This window comes from Thermobia domestica, chromosome 3 (genome assembly GCF_964235325.1).
Source record: "Thermobia domestica chromosome 3, izTheDome1.hap1.1, whole genome shotgun sequence".
NCBI lineage: Eukaryota > Metazoa > Arthropoda > Insecta > Zygentoma > Lepismatidae > Thermobia > Thermobia domestica.
The window spans coordinates 283086710-283099757 of NC_137456.1; the positions used below are offsets into that span (position 1 = coordinate 283086710).

Genomic DNA, 13048 nt, shown 5'->3' on the forward strand with positions numbered 1-13048 from the left:
ATTATAAAAACAGAAAGATCATACGTGAAGACGAAGAGGTTAGCGGAAGACCGTGGAGCATGGAAGCTTCTCAACTCCTGCAAGTGACCTGCCAGTAAGGGCAAAATACCTATGATGATGATATATGTACTTCTATATGGGCCCCGTTATTAGCTCTCAGAATGTCCAGTTGATATTCAATCAATGGTGTTATAAAATAGAGGATCTGCCCATACGTATCTTCATCATATGAACTCAATGAAGCCTAAAAACAACCGAGCATCGTCTGAACTGGCACGACTGATTGGCTACTCTCGTTTCCGCCATGATTGTTGGCTCGAAACATTGTGATCTTAGTGGCTCGGAGTGGGCAGAGTAGGTGTGGCGAAGCTGTGACGTATGGCTTTACGATTTTGTTGTATGGGCCCTATTTTATAACATCATTGTATTCAATCTTCCGCCATGTGTTGTGTAGCATGTCCGGTGTGATCGAGTTGATGACTTCCTCAATTTTGTGACGAAGAGCAGGAATATCACGTACAGGCGGGCGTAGACCCTATCTTTGACATAGACCCATAGAAAGAAATCCATAGGGGTTATGTCGAGAGATCCTGGTGGCAAAGGAGTGGGTCCATCGCGTCCAATTCATCGCTGTGGAAATGTTCGGTCTAAAGCCCTACGAACATCTAAACACCAATGGGTCACCATCCTATTGGAATATGACGTTTGGTTGCAAAGGAAGTAGCTGTGGAAAAACACAGTGTTTTTATCGCATTTTGCATGTGTTCTGTTATCAAAGGTTGGGGCATTGGTTTCAGTTTTCAAATATACCCGACATTGATATTTCATAAGACTCCCCTTCCTGTTTCAATACCTTACTATATATTCACGATAGTGACTTTCAAGATGACCGCCAAGCCCGTGTCGTAGCATATCATGTATCTTGATATCATCCCGGTGCTTCTCGTCTTTTCCGTTTTCGACATAAACGAGTATCTTGCGACATTTACCTTATATCATATTGTCGCGTGGTGCGTTATGTTGCGGAGCATATCTCTGGTGTGTATGGATGGGGGCAGCTCCAATTTGGCATTTTTTTCTTCTTTTGTATTCTGTGTCCTCTGTATATGAAAGAGGTGCATATGCATGTGGATCTTAATTTCCGCCATCGGAGTATTTCCGCACAATTACATTTTATATTTAGAAGTGTAGCGTTATTAGTGTAAAACTATTACAAGTACTACAGAAATTCGTATCACTCCAAAATAAACAATAAATTCCTTGTAAATGCAACATAAATACACTAATCTAACCTTACCTATCATACTCTAGTGAGTTAATCTAATCTAATCTAATCTACTAACGTAAACTCTCCTAACCTAACCTAACCTACCCTAATTTAACCTACCTCATTAAATTACCCTCCCTAGCAAAAGTTCGACTTTACTTTAATTGCCTAGCCTAACCTACCTCACACTCTACTTTGCCCTAGTAAATGTTAATGCATGTTTCTCCGCATGAAAAATCGTTTTCATGGCACATCACTTTGCACGTATATTTGTTCTCAATTGTTTGAATATGCGCCAGAAAACAAAGTACATGTCTAAGAGAATTCCTTCAAGGATGAAAAGTGAGGCATGTTTTTTATTTTGATGAACTATTGTAAATATACAAGCAAAGGGTTTTCTATTTATTGGAGAAACGTTGGAAGTTGGATCAAATGTTCCGTCATACGAAAACGACATGCCACTAGCTACCACACACAATCAAACTAGAATTGGATGAAAAGTTTGATTTAACACTGGATGGAAAAATGGATCGTCTATATATAGTAGCCTCAAGTAAACAATCATTAACACTTTTAGGGCCTTATGCAGAATCGTTTTGTCATATGATTAGCGTCATAATAAAGGCCAGACCACTGCAGGAAACATATGTTAGTCAAACTCTTTAGTATGGCACTAATCACGCGTCAGAATATCTCTGCATAAGGCCCTTAGTCTTTATCCCTATTCCAATGGACGTGTAGTGGTGTTTCGTGGTATTTAATCTATATTATAAAAGAGAACGTACAAATCCTTTGTTCCCTCATCACGCTAATACGGCTGAACCAATTTCTTTTATTTTTGGGGGGTTATTAGGATTTGGACCCTAGATGGTTTTTATCATATCACTTTAATTTTTAATTACCAGTGTCTTGAGATAATTGACCATTCAAGTGTCCATAACGTACAAATCCTTTGTTAGTTCATCATAGGTATAAAAATAAACGTATTTATATGCAACCCGCATGACCGTGTCACTCGGCGGGTTAACATAAATGACAGGCGCTATAATGTTAACATTTACTGCAATTTGAAAGCGAAAAAGTAAAAATTATCTAAGTAACAAAGTTTATTGCGTTCCGGGGTGACCGCAGCGAAGCGGGGTGAACGCTGCTAGTATTCTTATAAAGGAATGCTTTAGTTGAGAACATTTGATACCTTAAATGGATACATGGATACCAAATTATACTCTTAATAGAATAAATCGCCATCTGACTCTTTCCTTTTTGATTCTCTGGAAAAAAAAAAGAGATTTGTTTGAAACGATTGAAACAAAATCAAGCTTCAAAGGGTTAAAATCAAAACCGAACTCAAGAAATGAAAAGACCTTGGGGTCTCTATTTTTTAAACAAATCTTTCACTTCTATAATTTTTGACTCTTCAATGTGCGTAAGTTGAATTTTGCTGCGTAGACATTTTAAGACGTGTAGAATTGAATAACACCAAATTTGAACTAAAAAAATAAAAAGACTTAGAAACCTGTATTTTGGGGCAAAACTTCCTCTTAATCTGTCCAAGTTGAAATTTAGTGTGTGGTAATTTAGACCTGTAGGATCAATCATCATCAAATTCGAACCCACCACAATGAGGTCTAAAATAGCTATATTTTTTGCACAACTTGGACCACCCCATAACTTCTGACCTTTTAGTTTGGGTGAAAAGGCCTAAAAGTCAGCAGAAATGAGTTTTTTTTTTTTTTTTTTTAATAGGGAGGGGACGAACTTTTTTCCACGATTTCCTTGCCTGGAAAATTTTGTGCTTTTAAAAATGTATCCATAAACTAACATTTTAGTTGAAACTGCAGCTTTATTGAAACTGAACCAATAAAGTTAGCCAGATCTAGACTGAACATAGAACTCACAAGTATAAACGTTGTAAAGGCATTTCTTAATTGTGAAATCCACTTAAAAAAAACAAAGGTGATACTTGATAAGGTAATCACTAAAAAGTCAGAAAAAGTTTCCGTTTTTTCCCTAGCTTTTTATGAGGAAAAAAAACCTCATCCCAAACAAGTCACCTATTTTGCATCCCTTCTTGTCTGTCCCTGAAGCTTCCTGTTAACTACTTTGTAGTTTTATTTCCACGATCACGAAACATTTTAACAAATTTCTTCTTTTTAGTTAGTAATCTCCACTATAACTTTCTCTTTCACTTCCCTCAATACTTTTTTTTTTTTTTTTTTTTTTTTTTTTTTTTTTTTTGTTCCTCGACATAACTGACTATCTTTTCCATGTTCTCATTTTTACGGTCAGCTGACGTTCCAGAGTTTATTAATATTCATAATTTTGATGTCAACCTGTATGCATGTTTAAAAATATATATCTTCTGGAACTGTATGTGTGAATACAGATATTACCAGTGCGTTTTTGCTGAAAAAAAAAAAAAAAGGTGCAGGTAATAACTCACTATGAGTATGTTATTACAGCAACTTCCATACTTTTGACATTTCCCCCGACATACCGTCACTTCTCATTTTATTGGCGATATTATTAATGCGCACAATAAAATATAGACATTTGCAAAACCTAGAACATATACAATATACTGTATATATATATATATATTAACAATCAAAAGTGGGACTAGGTATCACTGCGTGCCACCAGAAAAGATCCAATGCATATTACCAATGAATATAAAATAACAGGACTTCAAAATTGCTAACTAACTGACTCTCAGAAGGGTTAAGAAAGGAACATAAAAAAAAAACTCCCTTTATATATCACTGCATATATATTATTCTAACACACAAGTCAATTGTCAAGAATTAATCTGCATCAAATGTTAACACAAACACAAGTATCCGTTTTATATCAGAATTTTATCATTACCTCCCTGAGAGTGAATGTAACAGAACAACTTGTCCTTACATACTGTTCAATGAACAATTTGCAATCTTATGAAACAAGTAACTACACTTCAAGGTTATCATCGTCATCTTTAACACTGCTATTCATAATAATCCCTTTGGTTTACTAACACAAGGGTAAAGCAGGATTTATCCTAGAACTTTACTTAATTTCTGCAAAATGCTTATTTTCCTAATTATATATAATCCAAAACCTATTTCAAATGCGTTATATCTGGCACATTCAAAGATGGTTAATCTTGAAGGAATAAACGACTATTTATTTATTAAATGATTCTATTGAACAAACAATACAAAGCAGATTCAGAGATGATATAGGCGGTGATTAGGTTTAATACCACTATTGAAGAGTAGAAAGAGATTTATCAATACTCTCACTGTCGAAGGTTTCCTTCATAGTTTAGTGGCTAAAACGCTTTTTGGTGCACGTGATTCTGGGTTCCACTTCCATCTTAAACTGTAGGCCCACGTCTCATACAGCTTCGGTATTGACAAGAGACTTAATTAAATATCAACAATCAATCAAACAAAATGTCTTCCAGGTGTCTTCTTTACATTTTTAAAAACCGTTTCTTTACTCAAACAATAGTGTTTAGCCATCATAAAAAGTTAAAATTGTGAATTTACAACAGTTCTCAATTGTAATTCAACGATACAAAACCCATACTTTCTTAGAAATATACTTTCCAATAGAACACCACATCCGATCCGATCCGATCCACCGAAAAAGTATAGCATTAAAAATGGAAGTTAACCTTTCATGGAGATCATCTTCGCATTACTTTTACAAGTAAGGAGCAAGCACAGGAAAACGTATAATTAAGATTTACACAATTATTTCTTATTTCACCGACAGGAAATGTGTATAGCATCTACATGTTATATAGTTTAATATAACTAATTTATCATTTCACATCTTGTTTCTACTTAACGAAATTAAACAAAATATTCCTTCGTCATTTAGTTTATTTGCTATTATGTTCACCACATATTATTTCCGTGTATTCATCACATATTCTTTTGTAATATATCGACTATTGCCGCGAAGTCATTTTTTCGAAGTTGTTGGTCGTCATGAATCTGCTGATATTCCAACATCTAACCAAGTTATCTTAGTGTATGTTCACAAAATATGCAAATCATGTTAATACTCTTCACAGAAAAGTGTTAATCCATTTGTATATCCAGTTTGACTAGCCTAGAACTGGTTCTTTTTAAAACAATTCGTGTAAGTTTAGTACAGCCAAAACATTCAATTACGGTTAACAATAATAAACAATCAATAGCCCCAGATAGAAGTGATGACTTCTGAGATGACAAGATCTTGTGTTTCTCGCTCAGCAGCATTTACTCAAAGAACTCGGCTACCTCGTTAAGCTCTCTTTCTCTCGCCTGTTGATGAGCCCAGCGGTCTTCTGCCAGCTTCTCGCTTACACGCCACTTGTCGTGGTAGATCTGTTGACCACATTCATGACATTTCTTTCCACCTGAAAAAAAAATAATAATAATAAAAACTTCTGTTACCTTAACTTATAACCTTATACAACACAGTGCTTCATGTCTTGCATTCTACCTAAGCGCTCACGTAATTTCACAATTATTTACTTCAAGTGCAAAAGTTCGGGTTTGCAAAATAATACAATTTTCATTACAACCTTTATTGTACAGCATAATTTATACTCAGAAGTTGATTTTGTCTAATACTGTGTCATCATTCCCCGCCCCCCTTTTTTTCCTCTTTTTTTCTTAAAGCGTTGACATCATTTTAATAACAAAATGCTTAGGACATTAGTTCTGTTTAACCGTCTGTTACCTATAGACTCGAGAACTGTGCAAGATAGGCAAACTCTGATTTCAGGTTCAAGTGGCCATTGGTCCAGCGGAATACAGTCGCTTTATACAAATATAGCGGTACCCATTGGACCATAAATATAAAAGATACACAAATTTCGATTTTAAATTCAAGAAGTCAAAACAAGTCTTTAAACAAAACCACAACGCTCCCTCTTAGATCGATTGATTGATTACTGGGAGTTTCATGGAGAGGCTATTTGTCTTCAAAATGATAACGTCAATGGTTACACATACTGTACACTGAATATTTAAAATAAAACTCCTAAAAAGTTCAAATACAAATTCGACAAAAACGAAAACTGGGAATGTAAATATATATTTGGTGTTTCAAATCAACACCCACAATGTTTGGGATAGCACCAAGAGAACCTGGCACCAAGGTAAGACAAAAAGTATAGACCAACCTGGGTGCACAAATGCTTCCTTTCGGAGTTATAGGCTACCGAAAACAAGAAAAAATGAACTTTAAAGGTCCATAGCTCCAACCCTACCCTAGTCGGGTCAAGACTTCACTTAGGAACTAATATGTGCACTATCCAAAAATACATGTTTCAGAATCCTAAAGTACTCTGAAAACGGTTTTTATGAAGGGAGTTTGGATACGGGCATACAATCTGAAGTACTCACCAATTACCTCTGTAAAAAATGTTTCGGAGCTACCACAGGGTTCTGAAACATGGATATGGACTAGTTTTGGAGCTATGGACTTTTAAAATTAATTTTTTTATGTTTTCGGTAGCCTATAACTCCGAAAGGAAGCATTTGTGCACCCAGGTTGGTCTATACTTTTTGTCTTATCTTGGTGCCAGGAATCACATCCCAAATGTTGTAGGTGTTTTGAAACACTATATATATTATACAAATGTGTTACAATATTTCGAGAACATTTTCTTCACATTAAAATACAAAAAAGAAGTACATATCGATCTGTGCTCAAAAGTGGATAATTTCGGAGTTATAGGTTTCCGAAAACGCGAAACAAGTGAACTTTAAAAATTTATAGCTCCACTACTACGGGACTTATCGTAGTAAGGTCAAGCCATCACTGAGGAGCTGTATGTGAACTATCCAAATGTCCATGTTTAAGAGTGCTCCAGTACGTGCACACCAATTTTTAGAGGTAGCTGAAAAAGAGTGATCAACTACTCCCAAACAATATCTCTAAAACTTATTGTGCAAATACATGAAGTTCTGAAAGATGGATATTTGGATAGTTCACATACTAGTTTCTCAGTGATGTCTTGACCCGACTACGATCGGTCCCATAGTACTGGAACTATGGACTTTTAAAGTTCACTTATTTCACGTTTTCGGCACTCTATAGCTCCGAAACTATCCACTTCTGAGCACAGATCTATATGAACTTTTTTTTTTCTTATTTTAATGCGAGGAATCTGATCTCAAAATATTGTGACGCATTTTATTTTATTTTATTATTATTATTATTATTATTATTTTCGTTTTCGGTACGCTATAACTAAGAAACTATGCACTTTGGACCACAGGTTTGTATCTGTGGAACTAACTTTATTATTTTGATAAGAAAAACCTATTCCCAAAATATTGTGACAAATTTTTGTAAAACATTGTGTGTGTATATAGCAACAATAGTAACACAAATGAAAAATTTTAATAGAAAAACTTATACTCCAATCTGATGAATAAATTAAGAATACAATCAGTAAAGATCGCACTCTCTGCCGGACCCTGATTAAGATTTTTAGATAGTTTTGCAGTTCTGAGACCTGAGTGTTGTGAAACCTTTACAAGAATATCTTGAGTACTGAATGGGATGATACAATTTTTATAATATGGATATTTAGCGCCACGCACTAAGCTGCTCCTAAGAACCACCAACTTTCGAAATTTTATCTTTTAACACCAATACGCTTTTTCGAAGACTTCAGAAAGTAGATAACTCAAGAAAGTCAGGAAGCAGATAACTCAAGAAAGCTGAAGGTGAAATATTGAAGTAGTGGAGGCCCACATAGAAGCACGTCAAATCGACAACATACTGCGTTTAATGAAAAAACAAATCCTTTTGGATGCAAGTAGATATCAAAATGTACGGTAGATCAAAAATTGATACGGAGTCACTCGGTTTTCTCACTAGAAATCCAATATAGTTGCTATTTTCAAAAAATGGCGACTTCTCCAGCTCTCCTCACATTTCTGCAAATAACTTTACATGTATAAGCATTTTCTACAAAACATCTTTTGCTATTGTTAGAGGATAAAATAAGCTTTCGAATGATTCCAAACATATACATATTTGCTTAACCAATATGGCCGTCATTTCCCTCTCCTTCGCACGCTTTTGCTAATAATTTATATTTTATTTAAAAAAAAAAATAAAATAAACCTTTCAATGAATACACACATATATATGTTCTGTTAACTAAATAGCCGCCATTTGACAACATCTTTGTTCCGGTGCGATACTATGTTATTTTTTCCAGCTTATGGATGTGCTTTCAGAAAATATCAAGAGATAGCTCTCTACAATTACGTTATTTTTATTTACAATTATTTATATTGTTTCATTGGAAGGTGAATTGTAATGTGTCCTCCTCACCTGAAACTGGAGATGTATTCAGCACTTAAAATTACTGTAATTTATATCACAACTTGTCGAGTACAACCACTCACTTTTCGTTTCATGGAACCAGTACACCCTTATTTCAGACCCCTGAAGATGGTAATCTCCTATCACACCGACCAACTGAGCTACGTTAAGTCTGCCCGTATGATTCCCCAAAGGAATACTGTTGTTGCAGCTAACTACTTAAGTCTCTACGCTTCGCCAAGTTCACTTCTACATTTTTGAATTGTAACGAATAACTTAAAGACAATGAAGAATAGCAAAAACATAGAAAGCGAGCCAGGTAGTATTTGCAAAACGCTATAAAATAAACTAATAACCGTCTCCATTTTTTTTTTCTTATTGATCAGAAATTTGGATGCGCAGTTTATGATGTCATACTTGTTGGGCACCCAAATTTATACACAATACGAAGTATCTTCAAATCATTTGTTAGTTCATGTCATATTGTTTTGGAGATACTCTCTGACTCACTTTCTACATTCTTGATATTCTTACTTTCTGGCTCACTTTCAACATTCTTAATATTCTTACTCTCTGGCTCACTTTCTACATTCTTAATATCCTTACTCTTTGGCTCACTTTCTACATTCTTAATATCCTTACTCTGGCTCACTTTCTACATTTTTGATATTCTTAATTGTTTCAAAACTACTCACTACAATTTTAAAAAAGCTGCGACGAGTTTATCACTATCATCACAGGTATTTTGAGGTAGGTGACCTACCTCAACTGAGAAGTTTCCAATGTTCCACGGTCTTACGCTAACCTCCTCATCTTTACATATGATTTTTCTGTTTTGATACCGTCTATTAATTGTCTCCTTCGCCTTCTCCCTCTCTTTCCTGCCACCATACCCTCTAGCACGTCTCTCATGATACAGTTCCTTCTTAGCCGATGTCCCAACCAGTTTCTCTTCCTCCTCTTAATAATATCTAAACTGTTCCTTTCTCTCGCATTTCTAACACCCTCTCATTCGTTTTCCGCTCGTCCCAGCTAATTCTCTCCCTTCTTTTCCACACCCACATTTCGAAAGCTTCCAGTCGTTTTTAATTACTTTTGCGTAATGTCCATGTTTCTACCCCATTCAATATTCATGAGCTTAAGTCATCTCAACCATTGTTCTTTTCATCTTGCAGGCCGAGATAATAAGACATTACTACTGGTTTTACTCTTACATACAAGAGGTACAGGAAATCAGAAAATCCTCGTCAGTGTATCATGCATGCTCAGCATGAAGCATTCTCCTTAAATATCAGTGTATCACAGCTTCACACTGAACGGAAATCAAGACACGTAAAATTGCAAAGAAGTAGTTGATACTTTTTTCTTTCTTTTTTTTTTTTGGGGGGGGGGGGTACATACGCTAATATCGACCATCCATGAGTTTGCTTCGCTGGAAAGTTTTCATGATCTACCAATAACAAAAGGATTTTTTTTTTTTTTTTTACCAAACCCTCACACAGCTAACTATTTGCGAAAATGTGCAAATAAGAGATTCAGGAACAGCCAGACTGGGAAATGGCGGTCATATTTGTTACGAAACATACGCCTGTTTCAATCGTTGGAAATCCTATTTTATGCTCTACCAACGCCGAAAAGAAAATTTCAGAGAATTTTTATACAAGTACATTAAAAGAAAGAAAAAAAGATTGTGAAGGAGTTCTAGAAAAGAGGCCATTTTGGAAATAGCTTTCACAATTATTTCTAGTGTGTAACTCAGGTGGCTTAATATCATTTTTTGACCATCTGGATACTAGGGATGGGCAAAGCTGGATTTTATAAAAACCGGAAACCGGTTTCTAGAAAAACCGAATACATTTCGGATTTCTTCAAAACCAGTTCGGTTTCCTCCAAAAACCGGTTCAATTTTAACCGAAACCCGTTTTGGTTTTCTCCAAAACCGGTTCGGCTTTCACCGAAATTGGTTTCGGTGAAAACGTTTGGAAAACAAAACTATTTCTGTGCAAACGATTCGGTTTCCGGAGAACAACAAAACACTATTCTGGTCAGAAATAGAAAAACATTTTGGAAAAAAACCGGAACCGGTTTTGAAAATGAAATGAAATGAAATCTTTGAGTTTTACGTCCCACGGTTATGCCGGTTAGGCTAAAGGAGACGGTGATGATGAGTGATGAATGAAATGGTGGAATGAAGAAAGTGGGAGGAAACGGAAGAACCCCGAGAAAACCCACGCACACGGTGTTTGTCCACCACAAAGTTCACTTGGCGGGGGCTGGGATCGAACCCGGGACCCCAAGCACCAGAGGTGAACGCTCTACCACTGAGCCACCGCGGCCCCCAGGAACCGGTTTTGAAGAAAACTGAAACGGGATCCGGTAAAAAAACGATAACCGGTTTTGGAGAAAACCGAAACAGATTTCAGTAAAAAACGAACCGGTTTTTGGAGAAAACCGAAACAGTTTTTGATTTTCAAAAACCAGTTTCGTTTTTTCTAAAAACCGAAAAACCGGTTTTTGTGCCCACCACTACTGGATACCTACTTATATGCAAAAAGACTTATTTGTTTCATTAATTCCAATATTTTAGTGTTTTCTTACGGGAATGCCGCCTACTAATAGAATAACGCCTTAAATGAATCACATCAATGCCAAAATTGTCGGGTTGGCCATTAATAGCTGAGTTTAATTTGGTTTCAAATTAATGTTGTCAAGTAATAAAGTACTAGGCGATAATTATTACAATCAATTCTTCATGTGGATAATAACAGTCTTTTATCTCTATTGCAGTTTTAGTTGGTCAGGTGGAACTTATACAGCTGCCATTAGCCTATCAATACCGAATATTACTTGTGGCTTTCTTTGCTCGTAGTTCGTTACTTCCTAATTCAAATACATCTAATAACCTCATGATACCGGGACAATACAAATCCTGTATCCACGATTACGAGGAATTAAAGTCACGATTGTGCGTGGTACTCATTTACCTACATCAATAATTGCAGTATCAATCACTGCGGGTCAGGACAAAATAAGAACCATCCTCAGGACAATTTTCCTTACCCCCTGAGGCGACGGACTGTTAAATGTGCGTAAATCGTATATTCTCGGAATCTCTTCCATTTTGAGTATCGTGCTTGTTGTTTCATGTATCTAGGCGAATTAAGAGTTTGAGCTATGAACATTTGCAAGTAACTAGATGAAATAACCATTTTTCTCAAAATCGGCCCCATATCGGCCTTACCATATGAAATAGGCTTCATACTCACAAGGTTAGAGGAAATATTTTTTAGTCAAAAGTCAAGTTTTAAGTTATGTATACGATGGCCAGCCAGACTCATCCTGTTATGTATGGAGTTAAAAAACTACAGATCATATACGTTTTAATTTTTATTCGTGGGCCAGATCCGGCCAGTGTACCGCCATATATAATAATAATAATAATAATAATAATAATAATAATAATAATAATAATTGCTGGAGCTGTCGCTAATATTTCCCATACACTATAATAAATATAAAATCAGTACAGGTACGTTTCCTACCTATGTTCAAAATAATGGAAAAGCTAATTCTCAAAACACAAATGAGAAGGAAGATTGGCTTGTTTCAAAACAAGAAAGAGAGAAGCCCGTTTAAAGAATCCTTGGAAGAATTCTGCAGCACCTCGTGGGAATGAAATGAAATATCCTTTAGTGCACCCTTCGTGATTGTCTGTGAAACATATGAGATTTGAAGACTATTGCAGCTGAGGTGCTTTGTCTGCCCTGGTTCTGCCTCGTTTGCTGGCATCTATCCAAGTACAATCCACCCGATCTATATAGCGCCCGGACTGGTCCACGTCCGACTAGGGAATACCTTGACCTCTTCGCAAAAATGCTACCCTAAATTCCATACACGATGCACCATTATAGGTAAAAATATCTTTCCCAAATAAGGGGAGAGGAATTAAAGGAAAATAGAACGATTAAAGGAAGGAAGGAAATGGAAACAGGAAGGCGCAAGAAAATAAGAAAAAGTGATTAACAACTACAGTCTTATTTAATATTCAAAAATTGATGAATAAAAATGCCGCTACAAATAAATAAGTATATACGTCCGTTTAAATGTAATCAGGGAATTCTTACGTACTTCTTTTTTTTAACTAATCAAGTCCTCTCATTAACTTCTCCAATCAAAAAGAGAATACATCTACAAAATGGCCTACTTTACTCATTATTAAAACAAACTGTAGTTAGCACGGCCACATTTCGTAAAGCTAAGTTTCGGGTTCAACCCAACTTAATGAAATAAAATGTATAGTTTTACGTCCTAGGCTTGTGTTCTTTAGGTTAAGCACTAAATGTGTGTGCAAAATTTCAAACTTGTAGGTGCAAAAGTAAGACTGCCAAATAATATCCCCACAATACCCCAGATTCCCGTATAAAACAGAATCTCAGGTAAAAATTTACTGAGACA

General features: G+C 35.8%; 1 protein-coding gene across 2 annotated transcripts in view; it reads right to left on the reverse strand.

Moving 5' to 3' along the window:
• Positions 1–4018: 4018 nt before the first annotated feature.
• LOC145681098 (uncharacterized) overlaps positions 4019–13048 on the reverse strand; it is a 100388-nt gene continuing 91358 nt past the window's right edge. For both annotated transcript variants that reach the window (XM_081752495.1, XM_081752496.1), the window contains exon 7: positions 4019–5660. In XM_081752495.1, the coding sequence (XP_081608621.1) occupies positions 5521–5660 (140 nt within the window). In that variant the 3' untranslated portion in view covers positions 4019–5520. The remainder of the gene's footprint in view (positions 5661–13048) is intronic.